This window comes from Anopheles maculipalpis, chromosome 3RL (assembly GCF_943734695.1).
Source record: "Anopheles maculipalpis chromosome 3RL, idAnoMacuDA_375_x, whole genome shotgun sequence".
NCBI classification, from domain to species: domain Eukaryota; kingdom Metazoa; phylum Arthropoda; class Insecta; order Diptera; family Culicidae; genus Anopheles; species Anopheles maculipalpis.
Window position 1 is genome coordinate 64,667,462 of NC_064872.1, and position 22,968 is coordinate 64,690,429.

General features: G+C 42.0%; 3 protein-coding genes across 3 annotated transcripts in view; 2 read left to right on the forward strand and 1 right to left on the reverse strand.

Moving 5' to 3' along the window:
• LOC126563321 (multifunctional methyltransferase subunit TRM112-like protein) overlaps positions 1–22,968 on the reverse strand; it is a 459,819-nt gene that overhangs the window by 139,219 nt on the left and 297,632 nt on the right. The window lies entirely within an intron of this gene.
• Positions 1–22,968, forward strand: part of LOC126561339 (GATOR complex protein Iml1) — a 295,116-nt gene that overhangs the window by 125,152 nt on the left and 146,996 nt on the right. The gene's annotated exons all lie outside the window — the stretch shown is intronic.
• Positions 1,652–22,968, forward strand: part of LOC126560886 (Fc receptor-like protein 5) — a 48,465-nt gene continuing 27,148 nt past the window's right edge. Inside the window, exon 1 of the mRNA XM_050216836.1 lies at positions 1,652–1,788. Within this exon, the coding sequence (XP_050072793.1) occupies positions 1,677–1,788 (112 nt within the window). The 5' untranslated portion in view covers positions 1,652–1,676. The remainder of the gene's footprint in view (positions 1,789–22,968) is intronic.

The following is a 22,968-nucleotide window of genomic DNA, read 5'->3' on the forward strand; positions in this document are numbered from 1 at the left end:
CCAACAACCTCAAAAGACTACCTTTTTTTCAATGAGGGAGGGTTTGAACGAGGAGTTTCGATTTCTATTTCACTTTTTTGCGCTACAGACGAAAACCATTAGCGCGAATGGTTGGGAAACTTCGCCCTTCTGCTTGAGCTCCGGGTTTGGCCGATTGTTTGGAAAGAAATTGAATTCCAACGTTCGGAAGTCAATTTTTGGTGGGAGTGAAAGAGTGGCGAAGAAGGTTTGAGTTATCGGTAAAGTCTACCGAAAGACGTACAGATCGTCAAAATTTTGGCTCTGTGTGGGTTGTTTAAATGTGGGAGCAATTTAATTCACCCGGCTCCTGTCAGCGCCATGGTGTTCAAAAACGGCTCTTGAAAGCTGTTTCTGCTGTGTGGAAATTGATTGTTGAATACATTTTCATTATCACACGTGTGAAGTAATTATGTGTTAATTTGTTATTAGAAACCAGTTTCACTGGTGCATAATGACGTATCTAAAATGTGTGTTGAAACCTTCGAAAACATCAAACAAATAGCGCTTGGTTTTGCATGAGGCTTTGGTTCTGTTGACCTGAAGGTATGCAATATTTATGTTTACCTCCTCTTTTATCGAACGATATTTCGCAGTCCGTAACTACGAGAGGTCTAAAAGTCACTCAACGGGTGGTTGTTTTTTTTTTGTATAAAATTTACTACATATTTTCAGGCTTCTAATGGAAAGTCGAAAAAGAAAAGAGACGCTAATACGATTGAATTATGAAAAATCAATTTGACAGTTACCAACATTTTAGTAAACGGATATAAAAGACGTCTTTGTGGTAAAATCTAGCTAACAGCTTTATAGCCGTGAAAGTTTTCGATAGCAGTATTTCAATCTGGTTTAGCAAAATTTAGCTTAATCGTACAAAATCTGGCCGCACGAGCATTCAAAGATTTTGAATACAAAAGATTTTGGATACAAAGATTGCTATGGGATTTGCTGGGTGAAGTCGAATGACAGTATTGATACGACGAAATCGAACTTAAAATATACATACTTCACATATTTCCAGGACTTTAAAATTAAATACAGTAGTGCCACGGTTCATTGCTGTTGCAAATTGCCTACATCAAACGTGATGAGTAATCGATTCCCTTCTTAAATGTTCTTAAATGAATCTGATGTTCGCTAAATATTTTTATTTAAATTTTTTTTTAATTCCAAAATATTCAATAAAACTCCTTTTAGCACTGAATAACAAATTATCGATTGTGAAGAAATCCATTAAACTTCAGAGTTAAATATGAGGCACTTCGTGCGAAAATCACAAAATGACAGGTGATTCAGTGAAAATGTGTTTAATTTTTGGTTACTTCTGCTTGGAAGCCGTTTTCCCCTGAGGAAGCCATACCCGGTACACTAGTGTTTTATTAAGTGGAAAAAAATAACGGAAACGCACAGCAAAAAGTTGAAAAAAAAAGTGTAAAATCGCGTTCCAAAGCGCTAACCGACCCAATTAAAGTAAAACCGGATGTTAACGTGCGTTCCAAAGTGTTGATCAGTGGTGAATTTGTTTCGATTTGATTCCAACAACTCGGGTTTACTGTGCCGAAAGCGGCCTAGTGCTGTCTGGTTGTTGCCAGCGTAACGATCTGCGCCACCATCACCGCACCATCGCCCGGTGCTGTGGTGTTGAATGTGGTGGGAAAATGTGGCTCGAAAAGCTGGTGCTGGTGTACTTGCTCACACTGTTTAACTCGCTGGATGGATACTTTCTGGATAATCATCACCTACAGAGCAATGGGCGCCATCGAAGGAAAGGTAAGTAGATCGACACGTCAGCCGGGCTTGTCAGCAACAGATTTGTTGTTCGTGAAGACGCTATTAAGCGGTTGTCAATTAGGTCGGTTATCGGCCAGCAATATTCCTGGAAAATTATCATCCCAAAATTTCCCTCCTCCATCCAATCCTCCAAAGTTCAATTGATCTTGTTCAAACTAATTTCCTCCGCTTTTGAACGCTTGGCGGGAAGCAAAGTTCAGTCTCCGTCTCACGGTTCCGGTTGTGGTAGTTAATTGTTGGTGCGCAATCGCTTAAGAACTATCTCAAGCTAGCGATGTTTTATCGATTTTCCTCGATTTTCGTATCCTAGGCTGCCTGAAACTTCGTTTGTCCTTATCCAGCATCGAACCGATCAAAATCGAATCGCAAAATCTTTAAGGTACGATCCTCCAGGACGAGCCCACGGACGATTTTCGGTCCCGAGTCCGAGCTTAATTAGTTTAGGATAAACAATTTAAACGTCACCAGGGTTCATTATTTTCCAGTTTTCCGTTTTGCATGAAGGTTTGCTGGCAATCGGGCCCCCCCCCCCGTAAGTGACAAGTTGTGTTCCGTTCACCGGTAAAAGTGACAAGAGGCACCGTTCTCCTCCAGCCTCTCACCAAACACTCACCGCTTCGCACCGTTGGCATGATTAGGGTGGACGCTGCTACCACGGTTGGACGGAGAAGCAGTTCCAGCTCATTAAAATTTTCCCTCCAGCACCTGCTCATTGCCTTCCTCGATTTTCTTTCGTACCGGGCATTACGGTTTCGGTGCTACCTCGCTCGCGCTAGGTTGACTTTCATTGAGCTGCGGAAGACTTATTGGATAAATTAATTACATTTCGGTTTTCTGTTCCGGGGCGTACTTCGGGAAAAGCGCGTTCGAAGTTCAGAAAGGGACAAAGTGATTTTTTTGTGTGTGCTGTTGGTCGTCTTTTTCCTCCTTTCACGAACGCCCGCCCGCCTGCCTGGTTGTCTTCGGGCTATTTTCTAACATTTCTGTGAAGCTTTGCTGCGTGAATGCGTGTGCTGGTGTGGCTGCTTGTTTTTTTTTTTGTTGTTGTTATTCTCGCTCATTCCTATGAAGCACAACTTGTTACCTCTCGGGTTCGCGATTTCCATTGCCAAATTGGTGGCAACTTTTCGAAAGCCACCTCAGTTCCAGGAAACCGCTTGAGCAGTTCGGTGTAAAGGGCAAGAAGCATGGATGGTGGCGGTGGGCAGGAGGAAAAAGTGTTTAATAAATTCACGGACTGGGAGGTGCCCGTGAGGCAGGGTTGATTGAAAAGTAAAAGTTTCCGTTTAATAAAGCCGGTCAGATTTTCGAATCTTTTTATTGTTTTTTCCCCGTTTTGTTGGTTCATTTGTTTTTCTTGCTACCTTTGCTGAAAATCCCCCATCGTCGATGAGATGGTCACGTTGCGTTAAGCTCGGTTCGTTTTGCAGTTGAAATTGATTAGTGGGAAGCTGAAAGTCTCCTGAAGTGGATGGACGAATTGTGATGATTGAGAGCGCCATTATCGGATTGGTTCATTAAACTGTGTGTTTTTGGGTTGATTTTCATTTTGTGGCTGTTTAAGTTCTTTCATACAAAAAAAGAAAATAGAGCGTATTATTGCATTCGATGGATTACTGATGGGGTTTTGTAATTGAGAGTGGATATTGAAGTGTTAGTCAAGTGCAGTATGCGATGGATATTTTTTAATCCGAGATTATCGTTCGGGAGAGATAATACGATCATCATATTGCGCACACTTTAGGCGCTGAATTGAACGCTAGAAAATAATATGATAAAATAAACTGACCCTCTTCACAACGTTTAGTTGCAAAAGAGATAGTTTTAATTAGATTTAGTTTATATAAGTAATGCCGGATTTTGGTAAATGTTACAAAAATATAACAATTCCTAAATCGAATCCTTTACGATGACGATATGCTCACTTTTTCGATTTTTAAAGTAGTTTCTGTCGTTGATTATTACTTTATCCCATCTTTTTGGCAAATTTAGGATTCCTTTCGTGAAAGAAGAGTCTCCTTTGGACGCTATGAAGTAATCGATCCATTTTTTCACTCCATCAAAATTGGAAAAGTCCTGCTCTGCTAGGCCATGTTGTAATGATCGGAAAAGATAATTATCAGAAGGCACCTTTTCTGGGATGTACGACAGATAGGTTGGGACATTTCAGCGTTTTTAAATACTTTTTAATCGGTGCTGCCACATAAGGTCCAGTTTTTCTTGAATATTCGGCCTGGGTGTCGATGGTCGCTTGGCTACAGTTCGTACGGCACCCAATGAGCTATCTTACTGATCATTTTCATAGTTTTTAAACGCTGACAAATGGCTGACTGAGTTACGTCAATGTGGAGCACTTTTGACAAGATCTTTCTGATAGAGCGTGTTTATCATAAACTTCCACTAATATACGATGACTTTTGATAGCCGATTCGTCCATACAGCAGTACCGAAGTAGATCTCCCAGCAAAACACCTTATTCTGTTCAAATGTTGCCATTTTAGATGTTCATGGAAACTACTTCTTTACACTTCAGGCAATTGACAGCTGGAGGAAAAGAAAGCCTGTAAATTACATTTCAAAATGGCAGTGCAAAATTGCACAAAATTTATTTATAGATCTCATTCCAACTTAAGTTAAGTTTGCACTGAGGTTCGTTTTACAGATGAGCTTTAGCAGCATTAGCAGCTAAACATGAATAAAGTACACATTATGAAATTATATCTTACAAATTTTTGCCCTGCTTGTGTGGGGATTTGTCTTTCATAGATTTTTACAGAAAATCGTTAAGCTGCTAGTAAGAAATTAACGGAGTTTTCCCCTGAAAACTTGTTTTATTCTTATCAAAAGGCAATTTTACACAGACCTTAAAGGTGCAAGATTCCCCGTAACTTTGCAATTTACTTACCAACTGACTGAGAACTGTCTTACCATCTATGTGATAGCGCCAAGTCTAGTAACCCATTCGACGGCTGTCGTGGCCTAGAAGGACATTAAGCCAAGCAGAAGAAGAGAAATTTTTTGAGTGTATTGTCGTTTTAGTTATGTAGCAATACAGCTGGGTCGTCCCTAAAGAAATAAATAATAAATAAAATAGCTGGGAATCAAAGCGTTAATTCATTAGAATGATGAGTCATTTTTGGTTGTTTTGTGCACATTTTATTATTTTATTAAATATTTACGAATGAAACCTGTGTTTCCCATACTGCCTTTATTCATAACAAATCTTTCCTTTCTTTAACAATGACACCCATCAAAACAAGATTGGCTTTACAAATACAGTAAACCACAATTTAAGATTACTTTGCCCTTCGCCGCATGTCTGGGCATCTGTCTAACGAGACAAGGACCACCACCCTACTCGGTAATGGTATTGTTACGTAGCTCCACAATCCAAAAACATGACTCGGAAGAATGTCTCCCCTTGGACTGTTTGTTGCTTTCTCTTCCTCTCCCTTCATTGCACATGTGCACCAGCTGTAAAAGATAAAGTTTGTGTTCTGTCGTCCTCCGCTCCAGACCACAGACGGGCTTTTGTGGGCAATCAGGCCCGAATGCTTGGCTAACAACTGACAACAAAACTCAAACACCTCCCGCAACAACACGCACATACGACAGAACGAGTGGGCTTTCCTCCGTTCCCATGAACGGAAAAATACAAACAGAAACAAACCCGTTGCCCAACACACCCAACGCGCCCTGTACGATTCCATTCTTGCTCTGGGCGCTTTGTCTGTGCTCGTGTCACACTTGACTCCGAATGTACGGGCTCATCCTCTACGCACGATGGGAAATGAAGGGGCAACACACAAACCGAGAGCACAGGTGGTAAAGAAAATGTGGAAAAACTTCAAACCAAACTAGCTTTTGTTGGGCTTACGAGTTTCACCTATACACATTCGGTACTCGAAAAAGATCGGATGGAAAAATTAACATCAAACCGTGTCGATCGAACAAGTCCTACAAAAGGAAGCGCAGAATAAGGCACCAACCCACACCCCGATGAAGAACTCTATTACACATCGTACAGCCATCATTCCGGTAGGTTTAAAGGGAATGGGCACTGTGTTTTCTTTACCATTTACTCGTGCGATCTGGAAAGGAACCGGGCCAAGTTGCAGCGTGAAAAGTGTGCACACAAACAGTAGGGAAAAGTTGACGCTCAAACCTTGGCCTGTTATTGTTCCGTGCCTTCCTTCCCGCCCATCCCACCGGAGAGCACATGGCACTTGGCCATTGCAAACATTTCCGATTCCGGATTACGTGCGCGACGAGGCATCATAATGTAGTGAGGTTCTGCTCTCGGTAGAAAAAAGCAGTAAACCTACCGTATCGGGCTGCCGTTGCACCGGAAGAGGTAGTAGTTGTAACAGGGCGTATCGCCGGAAAGAGGCATGGAGGTTGGAAAAACTTTCCCAATTCTGTACCTCGTGCTGGAAAAATACCGCACAGACGAGCCCGTACGATGAAGGCTGTCCGATGGAAGATGCAGATTGTGGAATTTTGATAGTATGTAATGAACATGTGTAAAATGGGTCAGGACTGTCGTTTGCGCGTTGCCTAACTTTAGGCGCGTTAGGCATCGGGAATGGTTAGGCAGACAGTTACTTCGGTTTTTCCTTACTTTTTTTTTTTTTGGAAAACTGTCCCACCCAGAAAGTCGGTCGGGTCAACTTGAAAGAGTGAGCAGGAACGAGAAAGAAATAGCTTATGTGTGATGGTGTGCCATCGGTGAGATGGAATCAACTGTATCCAGTGGTGGGGTGGTGGCGTAGCTTTGATGGCGAAATATGGCGAAAGCGCTTTATGGAGGAATGATTTTAAAATTGTGCTGAGAAAGTTTTTCCCTTTAACACAAATTACACACATACACACTTGCCTACATGTAAATGGTGGCAAGCTAAAAATCTCTTCCGTCAGCCTTTTCCGGTCAGCTTGACAATTTTCTCTGCTATTTTTTTTTAGATGAACTCTCGAATGTGTGCGACAAATCCCATTAAGAGGACACTTTCCATGCAGCGGGATGGTAGGGAAACTGTTCCCGAAAATGGTCTCCATTTCCACCGGTCTTCACCTGCACACCTTCAACTTTACGTGTCATTTGAAGAGGGTTATGGAGCGGTCCGCACATTATCTTATGCAGATGACATTCCGCAAAAGGTTTTGCTGTTACTGCTTCTCGTCCAGGGCACGGATGGGGGGTCATGAATTTTGAAGCAAGGTGTAAGAAAGAAAAAAGAGGATGAAAATATCCCTTACGGAATGTAAAACTTGTCCTATCCTTCCGTGTGAGATGTTGGAGCGGTAGAAAGAATGAAGAAAAAAAAATCCATTTCCCGGTACACGAAAACCGCTCATTCTACCAACGAACGACAGTAATTGACACGATAACCTCACCAGTGTGCTTAAGGGATGGGATGGAATTGCAATATTTTGCCAAACCCCTTGTTTGGGTGGTAAGGGGAAAACAAGGGCACGAGCGAGGCAAGGTGTGAGAATGTGTGGCTGCAAATTGTTTCTAAAAATTCTGCGCCAGAACTCCATTAGCGTAATGGCTATGGGAGCATAACGCTGGTGTACGTTTGCATGTGCCCCATTCCCGAACTTTGCCTACATCGCTCAATTTCGTGCACATTCGTCAAGGTTTAGAAAATTCTTTGCCAACATACTTTGGGCATCATTCCGTTCGGTGTGATTTCTTGAGCAGAAAATGTAATTTGGAACAGAAATTCTAATCAATTTCTGACGCCACATTTTCTTGCACTGTTTTGAATGATGATTTCATGCAAATACACACCGTGCATGGGTGTTTGAGTATTTTTTTTTCGTCGTTCGCTGAACATGTTATATTCACTCGTGCAAATACTATCCATCCTTCACAAGCTAATCGCAATGCTATTTCGAACAATTCACCGCCTCCAGTGAGCAGCTAATGGATGGTGGTGGTGCGCTTTCACACGTAACTGAATCGATTTGCTCCGGCATTCATTTCATGCTTGAACGCTTGCATTACCGATTTGTACTCGTAATACAGCGCCATTCATCGCCATCACGTTTGGAAGGAGCACGGCAATGAAAATGCAGAACAGCGAATGATTGCTCGATCAGCGGTTCCGTTCCGTACGCTAGCCCGGCCCAGCTACAAAGCACAGCCGATGTAACGAAACGGGCAGCCTCGAATGCGTTATTCGAGGAGCACAGGGACACTATGTTGGCAAGTAAAAGAGACACGCAGGATGAAGCAACAGAATCGATGTACGGTAAAATTGATTGCACATCACGGTAGACAACAGATTGAGACGTATGTTTCGTGCTTTCGTGCCATGAAAATGAAGCGCGTCTGACCGTCTTCAAACATATTTTGTCCTTTTGGGTGTCTAAATCTTTTTAATGGAAATTACTACTCATTTTAAAAAGCGTATACTAGTTTTCTAAGAATTCTTAAACATTTCAAGCATGCTGGAACATGTGATATGTTACGGAAAAATTTGGTTACGAAAGTAATACGCAGAAATGCAACAATGCTTTTCTTGGATCTTTTACCTACCGATTTCGATGCGGGATGGATTGTTAGATGAAATTGTGAGAAAAATATTATATTCGTTTGCATTCGAATCTCAATACCTGGAAGCAAGCGGATGCTATGTAATATGTACAGAGTAGAACAGAACTTGGTTCATAACCATAGCTGGTCTTACCTTTAGCAGTAAAAATGAAACAAAAGGGTTCAATCACGATTCCTGGTTTGAAATTACAATGGCAAATGTTTCATTTCTAGGAAGCGTTGTTTCTTGACATCTGAACATAATTATTCGATTTTTGTGTTATTCCTGGAATAGCTATATGATGATTATTTTCCTTTTTTTGTATATTTGATGTTATTTAAATATTATATAGCATTCAAATTTAACTTAAATAATTTGTCAAATGCTTCTTGTTTGAAGAAAGCAACTACAAATCACAGTTAATAATGACTTTAAACAAAACACACACACACACTTAAACATAACATGGAATCTTTCAGAGCCCCAAGAAATGGCTGTGAAAATTTAATTATTTTCTGGTGAAATAGGTATTCAAATAGACGGAAAAATTTCAGTAATTTATTAGTTTTTGTTTGGACACCTGGGTAAAGGCAAAAACCAGGGAGGAAATACCCTGTTAATTAGTTATCACATGCATTGTTGACAATATGGCACTGACATTATTAGTCTTCGAAGATAATTTTTACTGTATTTATTGTAAGTATAATTGCTTGCGCCGCATTGTCGACAGCATTGGCATGTGTTGACTGTTTTAAATTTGAAGAGAATGTTTTGTCACATGTCATTATACTAATAATAGAATAATCGGACTAAAAGAACTACTTCATTGAACTGCATAGTGTAACGTAGCTCTATTGTACACAATCACTTATAATTTGTGCTAAAGAAACAAGCGCACAATAAGCTAGGCCCAATTCCATTTAAATCATCGCAATTTTATAACCTCGTTACGATCTTTTGGATTTTTATTTCGTCGGAAAGCTTTCCTAATGACAGATCAATGTAAAACGAAACATTATTTTTCATTTGCGAATGGCTTAAACTTTTCCTTTCAAAATTTCTTCTAAAACTCAAGAGGAATTGGCCTGTTATCGCTAGCTTTAGTGAGTTGATATTAATCGTAGCAAGAACAGGCAATCCCACCTTGTTGTTAGACGTCCCGGATGGGATTAAATATCCAGTAATGTCAGGTAAAGATGGTCAAAGGGACTACTTCTCATGACTGAAATTTTTGACGAGTATATAGCTTTTTAAATATTGTTTCCGATCAATAAATATATGTTTTATGTTTCCCATTAAAAATTGTTTGATCTAAATGCTATTGAAATGTTTCTGCTAATAATTACAATGTTCGCAAGAACATTAAGTATACTCTTTTCTTCACCAATTCGAAATTTGATCAATATTCCACGTCTCCACTTCCAGTCATGTGAATGTATGGCCGCAAAGCATTGGGTAACAGAATTTAAGCGGGGAAAAAGTTACCCTACGCTACACGATGCGAACCGGAAACACCTATTAGCATCTTTGCCGGCGGTGTCATTTTCGATCATGCGTAAACGAATTGCGTTTGGTTGTCAAAAGCACCCAGAAACCCTATTCATCGTTTTCCACCCGAAAGCATTCGGCAGTTCCGGCAGCGAAGGAAAAAAGCTACCGGGCGAAAGAACTTTTACGTTCACCAATCGAAAAGCCGCCCAACCGTCTCTAAGCGGCACGGGCAGCCGAAAATTTTCTTCCTGCCGAGTGTTGGCTTCACGCTTCGCCACATCCGACAGTGACGTGAACGTGATGAACTGACGGATGGTAGTGTAATGATTTCCCAACCATCCTGCACGACAGCGCTTGATGGTGCTAGTCGGTAAATGATGGGCTCGAGTTACATCTGCCTTGGTGCTTTCTTGCTCCAAATCGTCAAAGACAGTGCGTTCTATTTTCGAGCTACCGACTGACAACAGCGCCGGCTGGAAATAAGCGTTGATGGGGTAATGTAATAGCAAAGCGTTTAGATTACAGTCTAACAGCTGATTAATTAATAACATTTCTCCGTCATATGGCGCAACGCTTGGTGCAAATCAGCTAAGCGAGTGAGAGAAGGAGAGTGTGTGTGTGTGTGTGTGTGTGTTTCGCTTTCGTCTGCAGGTTAGCGATATTGCAAGACGTTTAGATTAGATGTTAATTGGATCAAATGTAATTGTGCTGCTGGTAGCTAGAGACGCTTGCCCGAGTGTTAAGGTGTGCTCGATTGAAACCCCCGTACACGTTATGAACCTCCGCTGCAACACTCATCTTCGTCCTAGCTCATCAAAAGCAACCCGTTTTTCTGAGTAGAAAAGAAAAAAAAACGACATAACCCATCTTTTACGCTCGAAAAGATCTCGATCCTTCTCGGAAAGTGGTTCTGCTGCTTCCTTCAGCCAGAAAGGGGTCGTTCCGGTCGATTCGTCGTTTTGTTTTCAGTCTCGGCTCCTGCAAAAGTTGCTCTCTTTTGCTTCACCATAAAGCAACACCCCAAAACCCCAAAGGCACGTTTGCACCAGAGTTGGCGGTGTGCTTGCGAGCGAAAGGTAGCAGCAGCGTAGCGAGTTTTCATAATTGGAATAATTAAATGGTTTTCGGATAGTTGTGAGTGCTCGTATCGCCCTCCGGGTGCTTTCGGGTGCTGAGTGGGGGTTGCGCAAATGAAAATGTGTGCGAGAACATGTGTCCTTTCTCGTGGTGAAATGGTGAAGGCTTACGGCTAAGACCACCCGGTACTGTGCCTCTCAGAGTGGATGTGTGTTTTGCTCGTTCAACATGTGTGATAGATAAATCATGTATTAGCTGTACCCTATTACGGGTGTGATGTTTCCTACCTGCCCAAGGCGCTTCACGAGTGTATGGTATGAAATAAGTTTTAATGAGCTGTTCTGATCGTCTTGGTGGAGGTTTGTCTGGCAGCTGCTACCTGTTTGGCGTATTGCGTACAGTGGGTGATTTTTAAGCGCCTAGCTTTTGCTTGTATTATTATCACACAAATGTTATATGGATCACAGTGGAAGGAGTATTGTAATAAGTATATAAAATGATTTTTTAGTGCTTTAATATGAATGCATGCAAATAGAACAATAGCTTCGATGGTTGAAGGGTCTTAAGGAAGAAAAACATTTTGAAGCCAAGTGAATAATTAACTTTACACAGTGTAAAATAGAGAATTTTCGTAGAATAATTCGTCTTGAGTCCTAATCTAGTCGCATAAGGGACCGATGCAAATTGCATACATCTCGGCGATAAGAATAATGAAAAATCGAACTGGTAAACGAAATGGAATTAGTTATTTCATGGTTATGGTTTGCAATTTGGTTTGGTTAGGGGCATAGCTTAAACTAAGGTATTTTTTTAAAGTTTAAAAGACAAGTACAACCTTGATTGCATACTTTCAGGGGTTTTAGTCTGGCGACATACCCAGCGTATACTGAACAAATCAATGTTCTACACTTATTTATAATTTTACTCTTACTAAAATCTTCGTAATCTTTAAACTACTACAAAACTCTACAAAACGGTCTGTAATAGCATGACGGATCGTGCCTGGTAAACGGAAAAATTAGCCCAACAGTTATTAATTGCAAAGCCCCATAAACAGAAACGCTTGTCTAAGCATGAATCTTCTTTTTCGCCAAAGAAATTACATTTATCTCCCGAATGGTCGAGCTTAAGCGTGAATCTTTGTGACACACCCGCACAATAAATCTTCCCTAAGCGAAAGTCAACCAGCCTGCCATGTATCCAATGTCCGGGCATATTTTGTTCCACTTTGTCACACCGTCTCATATAGTGTATCCTTATCAGATACTTACGAATGGTCATACGCATCCATCTGACCTCCCTTTATTGACACATACAAACACACACACACACGGGTAAACAAGTGGACACACAAGTCGTCTCCCTAGGGAGAAGAATGAGATTCATCGGTATTAATTGCACACGACATCTAATCACTTCGCCCCTTATGACGTCCTGTGACTGGTCAGTCGTTTCATTGGGAGAGCGAAAAGACAATCAAGTCTTAAGAATTGGTGTCAACGCAAAAACGGAAAGACGCACAAAGTGTTGGTGTGTGTGTGTGTGTGTGTGGCTCTGTGTACACAAAACACTTCACCAATGAGATGTCGCAACGCGACACCGCTGTAGGACGGGTGAGCGGACTAGTTTATTGGCCTTTGTGTCGCTGGTGCTGGTGCTGCTGCTGCGTTCCCAATTTATCTTTTCCAGCCGACTGGATCAACAATGTTGATTTTGAGGTCAACGCACACTTCCCGTCGAGTGTACTGAAGTCATCAAAGGCATGGCGGGTTTTGGTTTTCGGGAATGGATTGCTGCCCATCAGTTACGCCCGCCCCCAGTATCGATGGGAAAATTGAGATAGTAGTGAAGAGTGACCGAAGACGTCGCTCGAGACACTAAAGGTTGAGGTATTGAAGGCCGCCTAGTGCTGGTCCGTGGCAAAGACGCTTCTATCTCGATCGATTTGTTGACTGTGCACAGGGCAGTTAAAGAGACGCTCATCAGCATCTTGCTTTTTTTAAGGGTGAAACTTCTTACCGTAAGCTGTTCCGTCTCAATATTGTTGCAGCTGGAAAAACAAATCCTCTCCCTTGGACTCTTTCTCTCCCTCGCCTGTTCCTTCCGAGAAGGCGTCACTTGTCCTTCTTTGTTGATGTGTATGCGTGTGCTGTGGGCAAAGGATGTTTATCTTGGGTGGGTATGGCGCAAGCAGTGGGCACATTTATCAGGAAGTAGGTTTTTGCTCCGAGAGCTTTGGGCTTCAACGTCCCGCCCAGCGTTAAATGCGGTGAGTTTATGTACTAGCATACAAATTATATTTTCTCAACCCGATCGGAAGAAGATTGATTATCCATTAAATTAAGCAAACAGAGGATGAATAAAGCTCACCAGTACACGGTAAACAACTGGCTAAAAACATAGAGCCTAAGGCATATTACTGCAGGTGCTGTAAATCGGAAGCGCTGTCAAGTAATTTTAACAGCAGCAAAAGAAGATTTCTAGCACAGTTGAAGAATTCAAGGAAATCACTGACCGCTGACCTCCCTGCTCATATTTTTATCGCAGTCATAGATGCGCCTCATCGTTTTCCTATGCTTACTTAAGGCAAATCATCCAGGTGGTAGGATAAAGGTTCCTAAAATAGGTTTTTTCGAATGCCGAATAATTCATTCGGAAAGCTCTTTTTGGGCAGTTTCTCTTTACGCATTGCAAAAGCTTCACTTGAGGAATCTTCTCACGAACTTTTGTCAAAAAATCCCGATTGGAAGATATATTTTCTTTACAACCATTTCTAAACCCGAACCCTTAGCGTCGAAGAAAGTGAAGTTTAAAATCCATCAATTATAACCATCCCTAATGCCTTACTTCGTTCACTGACACGAACGCCTGACCAATCGATGGAAGAACTTTGGAATCCTGGATGATCAAAAGTCTTACCACTCGGTTCGGCTGCTTGCGGCCGCCGGTGCCAATGAAAACGATCGAGCCGTTCTGCGAAAATTTTAAAACGGAACGAATCGAACTCAACCGATTTACCTGCTATCTTCTGGTAAAAGTTTCCCATTGCCCACAGTTTCCACCAGCTTCCGGTTTTGGTCGGATAGCTAATCTTCCACTTTCGATCTGGGATTTTCATCCGATTCAGAATTTCGAAAGCTTGGGACACGGGCTGCGGTAGCTCGCCGGTAAGTGATAAGCTGTCCCACACCAGTTCAGTGGCCGTCTTTGGTCAGCCCGAACGAAGGGATTTTTCGAATCCTGTACAAGGTGCGTAAAAAACTTTACCAAAATTTACATCCCTTGCCTACGCGTGTTCTAGAGTTGAGGATGAGCAAGGGTGAACTTTTCAAACCAATCCTAATTTTTTTTTATCCTTTCACATTTCGTTTCGCGTTTCTTGAGGAAGCCTTTTAGCTTTGTCAATTTTTTTCGTGATCCAGAATCAAGGATATTTCATTGGTTTCGTAGAAAGTTGGGTTATTTATAGCATTAAAAAGGTATGCCCGTAAACTGGCTTCCTGTGTGTTCCTTTACTGGAAGCAAGATGGGTCGATAGTGGTGATATCATTGCTTTTATGTTATTATTCTGCTGGGAGGGGAAAGCGGAAATAGCCCACTGACCTTCGGCTTCCAGCAACGGAACAAGTAACATTATCAACGACATTTGTATGCTAATGAATTGAAAGATTTGCCTATCAAAGGTTACCCCCTTTCTGGGCGGCAGGATTCTGGATAGCTAAACGAGGTGACAAATTTTTCGGGATTTTCCTTTTTTTGGGATAAAATTTTATGATTTCCGTTGGTTGTGGAATTGCCTTTCAAAGATCGCTTTCCGAACAGGAAAAAAGTAGGTCGTATTTTAAGCTTGTTTCGTAAAGGTTGCAGCATTGGTTCTTTAAATTTTCTGAATGACAACTGTACTAAAGTTTGTGAAATGAGAGGAGAGCTTTAAATCAGATTCTGGTTGTCCTATTCCGGAAGAATGCACCCTAACCTAATGACCCAACGTTCTACAGCAAGAAGCAAAACACTCCCCAGCTATTCAATATGAGGATGAGTTTGTAGTTTGAAGTTAAATGAGTTTGAAATAAAACATTCCCTTGTTGAAATTCATATCCACCAGTTTAGCATACACATACCGCTGAGTCACTCAGTGTTTTGGCAGATCCAATTTATGAGATCAGCATACATTTCGAGAAGGCCAAAGCACGGAAGGCCAAAAGCCGTAAGAAAACAGTACGAAAAGGACAAAAAACCACAACAAACAACAAACCCAGAAATACACCATCCCGAAACGCCCCCAAAACGGGTTGCCATTTTTGCAAAGGAACGCTGGTGCAAGATTAGAATTCATTACACTGGCTCGTCGGGTTGCGCTTTTGCACCGAGCGATGAGCAGACGATGATGATGATGATGATAATATTGTAGCAGTAGCCTCAGCTGCTAAGATCAGAATATTTTTGGTAGCCAGGGGTGGCCGTATATGGAATAAATAAATGCAATCCCATTCACAACTTTTATGACCATCGTTTGCATGGTCGTACACGGCAGCTGTATGGAGCTGCGAATGCTTGGTTGGTAATGTAAAGGAATGAGGAAAGAAGAGGAACCGCACACATACGGATACGAACGACTCCATGTACTTATTCTTAATGGATGAGAAGGGCTGAGAAATGGGGCTGGGGCTAGCAAGATGGTGACTTATTCTTGTGAATGAAGCGGAATACAGTATTAAATGCAAATCAACTGGACGCCAAAGAAGATATGGAAATTCTTTCAGCATTGGGTCGAGAGAATCGGGTTTTGAGCGAATTGTTGTGAGATTTTCGAAAACAAATGTCTGCAAACAAAGTTCCCGTTGGATATCTCGTTGAATTAACTTCAGAACTTCTGAACTGCATTGTTAAATTTAAGTTTTGGAAAAAAAAGCTTTGTGGTGTACTGAATTTAATTAAATAATACGGTCCTTTCTCAGTGGGCCATGTTATTAGCTACCTCGAAACAAGCCAGTAACTCTACAACTGCAACCACTGCAGGGCACTGCACTGTCGTCTTGAAAAAGAGCATCTGTGCATCAACAATCGACCAACGACGCTTATTGAGCACATTGACCGGTATTTTCCGGTCATACTACTCTCCATTGCCTACCCAAACAAAACCGCCTAAACGACAACAAAATGAACGTTCGTGGCCAGTTACAAACCGTACCGAAACGACTTCACACCATCTTGTGCCGTGGTTCACGAGGATTCTCCTTCGACACAGCGAATGGTAGCAAGGATAATGTAGTTTACTATTTATTGCCCACCAGTTCGTCCACTGTTGGTCGCTGTGTTGCGAATGGGGTTTGTTTGCCGCACACAAAACGTTCGGCCATAAAGTTTCTTTTCATGGCTTTCTTCTTGCGTTGGATAAAATCGGGTACAGTTGCTCGTCGATGATTCCTTCTTTCGAGGAAAGAATCAGGCAGCGAGGGAAAAACAAAGCAAATGTGTGGCTCATGAAACATTCACCGTTTATTTTCTTGCAACGCGGTGGCTATTTTTTTCCGCACAAACGCGTCACTCTGAGCACGGGAAAATCGCAATCGATATCGTATGAGTCTCGTCCACCGCATGCACTGTAGTGTGGTGGTGAAGGTGGTGTCTCTGTGAGGCGTTAATAATTAAGTAACATTTGTATGAAAATTTATTCCAATCACATCAACCGGTCCGGGCATTATTTTCTGTGTCATGGTGCGGTGTGACGATGACGACGACGGCTCTGTTGTGGTGTGTATTTGTAAGAAAATCTGACGATGCGCAAACCGAGTCTATGTGGTTTGTGGTTATATTTTGCGATCAGAATGAATGAAGGGAATCCCTGTTCGGGTTGGTAGAGGTGGAACATAATATTCTTTTTCACCCAAAAAAAAAAAAAAGAAAATCAGCCCGATGGATTGAGCTGGGATGCAAAGACGCTGAGATGGCCTCATAAAATGGCCATGCTACATAAAACCACAAATTCAATTTTAGCTTCTCTATAAGTACACATACAAACATTCGTAGGGTAAAAAAAGGGACAAGGATATGATAAGAATAAGAAATCGGTAAAAGTCATATCCTAGGGCAGAAATATGGCACAAAACGACCAAAAAACCAACAACAATTCCTTTTCCATTGTCAACAATGAACTGCTTCCGGAACATATTTTTCACCAGCTCAATATCCCTGCCTTCGGTACACCGGCCGGGGTAGCTTTCAGTAGGGAAATTGATCACCAACCAGCCTTTGCTGTTTTCCTCCACCCATGCTTTCGCTTTCTGGTTCGATTACAATTATGACGAACGATGATGAGGTTACCACCCTGTGAGATCGCTTGCCTTGCTGCAAGATATCAGCAACAAAAAAAAAAATGTGATGGAGGCGCCCAGTCAGCCACATTATGAAAAATATGATGGAGGCGCCCAGTACACCACGGTGCGATGAATGAATGCGAGATCAATTTTCCTGCTCGTTTGACCCAATCATCATTCGAGATGATTAACTTTCGCTCACTCATCAGACTAGATCACCGGATTTCTTCCTTCCTTTTTTATGGAGGACAGGAAACCAACAAAAAAAAATGTCATTGTGTTCACTTTCACTTGCTTTCATCCCTTTGGCTTTCTCGTGCCCGTGGTAAGATTTATTAGACCATCCCTTTCTTTTCCTAGTGTCTGTGAGTGCGTGTATGCATTTAGGACAAGTGAAAGTGACTTTCACGTTTGAGAAGCATGATAAATCTTCACTCAACCACTCTCGCGTCCCAGCATTGTTGGTCACGATGGTTGGAAGGATTATCCTTTACAACGTGGGCCAGAGCCTGAAACCTTTCTGTGAAATGGTTTTTTTAACCCACCTCCACCCACCCCCGAGAACCATCACTAAAGAACATACATTCTCTGTTATTAAAGGAGGTCACCAGGTTTTGCTTTTCCCCTTAGCGCAGAAGAAAAGATGAGAAAGTGCAAAGCGGCGAGATGGCAATAAAAAAGCAAGAAGAAAGTTGTAGGCAAAGTTATTCTTGTAGATTTAAAGGAAGAATAAAACATGGGATCTACCGTTCCCCGATTTCAACGATGTCCATCTTATGTATTCTTTTTTTTTCTTCTTAGAAGGAACCAGAGATAAGAGGAGGACATAAAATGATGAATAGCGAGCAACCTCCCGGGCACAGAGAGCCGAGAAAAACGAATGAGTTTTAAAGCTTTTGGCAGGATCAGTATCATTTTTCCGTCTTGTTAGGGAAACTGTAAAACTGTCACGCAGACGAAGAGCGTATGTTTGCCGAAGAGAAGATGTTTAAAAATTTATCTACTAGAAATTCTCAGTTTAACATGAGATGAAAATATGGTCATGAAAGCAAATAATAATGAAAAAGAAACCCCTATCCACGAAACCCACACTTGACCAATGCGTCGATATTTAGTCATTTAGTGTGTGTGTCCAGGACTTAATATTGTCATTAGGTCAGTTTGTTGTACAAATCGTTGTTTTACACCTTGTCACTGACAAGGTTTATTGATTCCCAATAATGAAAGGTTAGTTCTAATGAAGCTAACTCTTGAGTTGAATTTATTTAAATTACTTAAGTAAATTTAAGTGGAAAAGAAAAGAGACAGGATTTCATAGAGTTTTAGAAAAAAAACCCAGTTCGAGTAAAAATTTAATTGTCACGTAAATTTATTTAAAAACTTTCTGTTCATTTCATCTCACAGAAAAGTGTCACTGCTTTCCAATCTACCGACACCCGCTAGCTTTCCAATGAACCAGTCCTGATAGCAGGTGTCAACTGTTGAAAGAGTGTTTTCAAAATTTCCCTTCGCTGAAAATAGAATTGTCCGAATGCGAAACGAGTGAAACGCACTTACAACCACTCCGCATTCGTTTCGGAACGGAGCAACCTTATCATCTAATTAAAATTTGTGATTTTTCTTACAACTCGTACCATTAATTAAAAACTTTTACACCGCTCGCTTGATACGGCTCTTTATGGGGTACTGCATTATGCAGAAACAAAATGTCGCACTTTCGGTAGCACTTGGAAGGACAACCCGAACAGCCGGTGGAAACGGTTCTTTGAGAATGAAAAAAACAACCTTACCGTTAGTATCGTTTTTTTTTTTTTGTCGTAAGGTTCGGTTCCTGGCTTCATTGCTATCTTGCTGTTTGTGATGTTATTCTAAAATGCAAGGAGTGTTGGAAGAAGTGTGCAAAGAAGTGTGGTGCAATCCAACGGTCAAGACGTCAACCCACTTGTCCGTGCTTGTAAACCGGGACCACCATCATCCTCTGGAGAGTGCTTCATTAAAAGCGAATTTCTTAATTTCACTCCAGAATGGCTCCCAAATCAACAATTTAGAGTAACCGTGTAGCCTCCGGTATTTTTTTTTTGCCAAGGCCACGCAGGTGTGTATGTGTGAGTGCGGTCACTGCTGTTTCGTTTGCGTGGCGTGAGAGATAGAGAGACACAGACAAAAAAAAAATGGTTCCAACATCAGGGTAACCTTCCAGGAGTCGGTGAGCAAAATGATAACGTACCAGTGGGGATGATAAGACACAGTTGAGAATGGAGGTGTTTGCTGCTCACTTAAGTGTAGCTTGGAGGGTTTCAGGGCAAATGTTAAACTTAAGCCATTCCTCCATGCTGAGAACATGAATTTTCATTCTCCAGGTTCACTCAGATTCACTTTGAGGTGAAAAGCAACGCTCTGAACGACCCGGATGACATCAAGCTCTGCATAATTTATTACACTCACTCTCAAAGGTAGTCGGCGGCGAGAAGTTGGCCTGCAAAAAGAGCAAGCAGTTTCTTCCAGACAAGTCCTACTGCTAGAGCAGGTGTTCCGAACGGACACCTTCACCTGGCGTCCGTGTGAGAGTGTGTACGTGTTTGAATGAGTAATAAAATGGAACCATGTTTCGTATCAATCATACACTGGTGGAGAAACAATCGTCTCGTGTGTAACTGGCAAATTTATATGTGCCTTACCTTCAAGCCTTTCTGACGTACGATTTTCACATTCTTCACCAGGCAGCCAGGTAATGAGGTAGCCAAGAAGAAGTTCCTTCAGCAGCCAACGCACAATGGGGGAATAAATTCTAGCAGCAGACTTTGGAGAAATGCACCCAGCGGCCCTTGCCACCGACTTTGGAACACAAAGCCACCAGCCAGTGTCGGGTTGACAGCGTGTGGTATAATTTATGGTGACAGGAAAACAATGAATCAATTACCATTGTTGCATACATTACACGAACGTGTGAGCCCGAAGAACATGACAAATAGGTTCTGAGTAAGGGTGAAAATGTGCTTTCGCTCCTTTTGATCGTTATGATGTGACTGCCGTGGGGCAGTGTGCGATGGGAAGAGGGAGAAGCGAGCGGGATTGCTGGAAAAAGTTAATGGTGTTCCGAAAAGAGGGATGACAAATAGATTGACGTGACAGTTAGAAAGGTAGGAAGTAATAAGTGTATCCGGTCGCAGTTGTTGCGAAACAGATGGGTACAGTCGGCAGCAGTATGATCGATGCGATGTATGGATGGGCTGGTAAGGTATGCTTCCGATTCGTCAGTTCAGTTTGCTGATTTACGTTTGATTGACCGAATAATTAGACGATCGATTAAGGTCTGGCCTTAGATAAATGTTAGTATTACAGAGTAAACCACACCGCTGACTAGTGTGTGTATCGGATTCTCGCAAATTGATTTTAGTTTCATAATCTTTAGGAAGTGTTTGGGGTTAGATTAGACCACAAAGTGTTACAGTAATATCGAACTCAAACTTACTTATAGTGCATTCTAGATATCAATTATCACGCCTAAATTTAGACAATCTTCGAATCTGCTAAGCAATAAAATAACTAATTTCTTCTTCAACTTGTGCTCTAATCTAAGCTTAAATCTCAATGAAAATTACTAGTTTATTCTGCTTTTTGGCTTAATGAATTTCTTGGTTACGACGACCGTCAAATGACGTACTAGACTTGCTGCCGATACCACTTAGTTGTACAGTCAATCCTTATTCTTCTTCTTGGCTTAACGACCTCTAAGGTCATGCCGGCCATCAAAATGGCTTACTAGACTGCCACTAGATACCACGTAGTTGGACGCACGGGGAGACGGTCCGGATGGGATTTGAACACCGGTCCCGCCTTTTGAAGACCGGCGACGCTGTCGCATACACCATCGGGCCGCCCCGGTGGGGAATAATTGAGTCAGTCCTCATTACGGGGGAATAATTCGGATGATACTTGAATTCCGGTCCTGCCGTGTGATTGTTGGCCTATAATATTAATAATTACAGATGGTTAAAATTGTTGAGATAGATAATTGAGTGAGAGGCGCATACTAAACGTAAGCATACTTGCTTTTTTAATAAGATATTTTCAGATATTGATATGCCAAGAGGAATTAGAATCTTGGAAAAAGCGTTGCATTCTTTTAGGCGCAATCACTTCTCATCATAAGTGTATTAAATCAAGAGCTAAGTTATTTGGACTGTGATTCATTGAGTGCATAGTAATCTGTTCTTCGCGGTCGAAGTGGCAATGGGTTTTAATTAAATACTACCCCAACCAAAACATCCGTACACCATCTATTGAAGCGGTAAATTCATCATAACAGTTGTGTTTGACTAACATATTCATTAAGTTTCAATCAGTGTGCAGCAGTCAAGGTAGAAAGCACACTTAAATCTCAAGGAAGCGTACATTGCATAAGACCTTCGCCAGAAGAAGAGCCAGTCCGCAACGTCCTTATAACGTCCACAATGAGCTCTTCCCTCGCTTGCATTAATATTTGCCACCGTGCATTTGCTCATTTTCCACTAGAACCACCAGTCGGTGCTGGATCTTTTGTTGAAACAAGTGATTGCTCAGCTCGTCCCGAAAGCTGCTACTCCGCTTAAAGAAGCATGTCTTCCCCCACAAACGGCGATGGGTTTGATGTGCTTTTGCATTCGCTTTCACTGATGCATGTAACGATGCATTCCATGCTTCCGTCGCTCAACCTGTCCGGTCGCGCTGTGGAAGATTGTGCAATTAAGCTGCCGTTTTCAAGCATTCCATCATCGACATCCTTGACTGGGCGTGCTGGCTGGATGAATCTAGAAGAGATTTGATTGGCTTACTCTAGCCACTACACTGGTTCTGCATTCGTTCTACGCCAATTCACAAATCCTTCATAGTGTTCGGAAATTGAAATCAATTCATTGGAATCCGCTCCTGGTTTGAGCCTGCCAGCACTCAATCAACGCACATCAATGGCACACTCGTAGGAAGATAAGCGTATGGCAGCTACATTCACATTGTGCTATCATCCAGCGAAAAGCACTTCCTTGTCTTTTCACTTAGGCACACATCTTTGCACCGTACTTCTTTGTGCTGTTCATCAAAAAGGGAATTGAATTAAATAAACACAAAATACGAAATTACCACAACCACTCCAACCGGACCCCCCACTAATTATGGCAATCGCACTCCAAGTATGACGAGCACCGACCCTAACCGAGCGGAAGCTTCGTGGTGATGTACAGTGTGAAAGCTTCAAGAAACTGTCTTCCTGTTATCACACCCTCGGCAGCAACAGCATAGTGTGGCAGTAGCAGCGACCGGTGGTAGAAAGCAAGCAATAATAAGCTATGTAATTAGCTGTGTCTTGTGAGGTTTGATTACCGACCGGCCCGACCCGAAGCAGTCTCGATGGTACACAGTAACAACATTACCATTCGGTGGTCTGTCATTAGTCAGTTTACTTCCGGCCACCGTCGTGCGGAGGCTGTTGGCATTGATGCGTTCCTAATGGGACGGAAATTTTGCTGGCGATGCTACCGGAAAGCTGTAATAAATGTTAATGCAATCACACGCCAGCAAGGACGAGTTGGGGCGAACGATGATTCTGGCTGATGCTGATGATGGCATGATCGTTGCGGTGATGAGGACCTGCTACTGATTGCATGAACATTTGCGATTGTTTTTCACTCACTGCCGGCGTGTACGTAATGTTTGTCCGGTACAGTTGTATTGGTTTTTGGGCGGGGAGGGTAGGA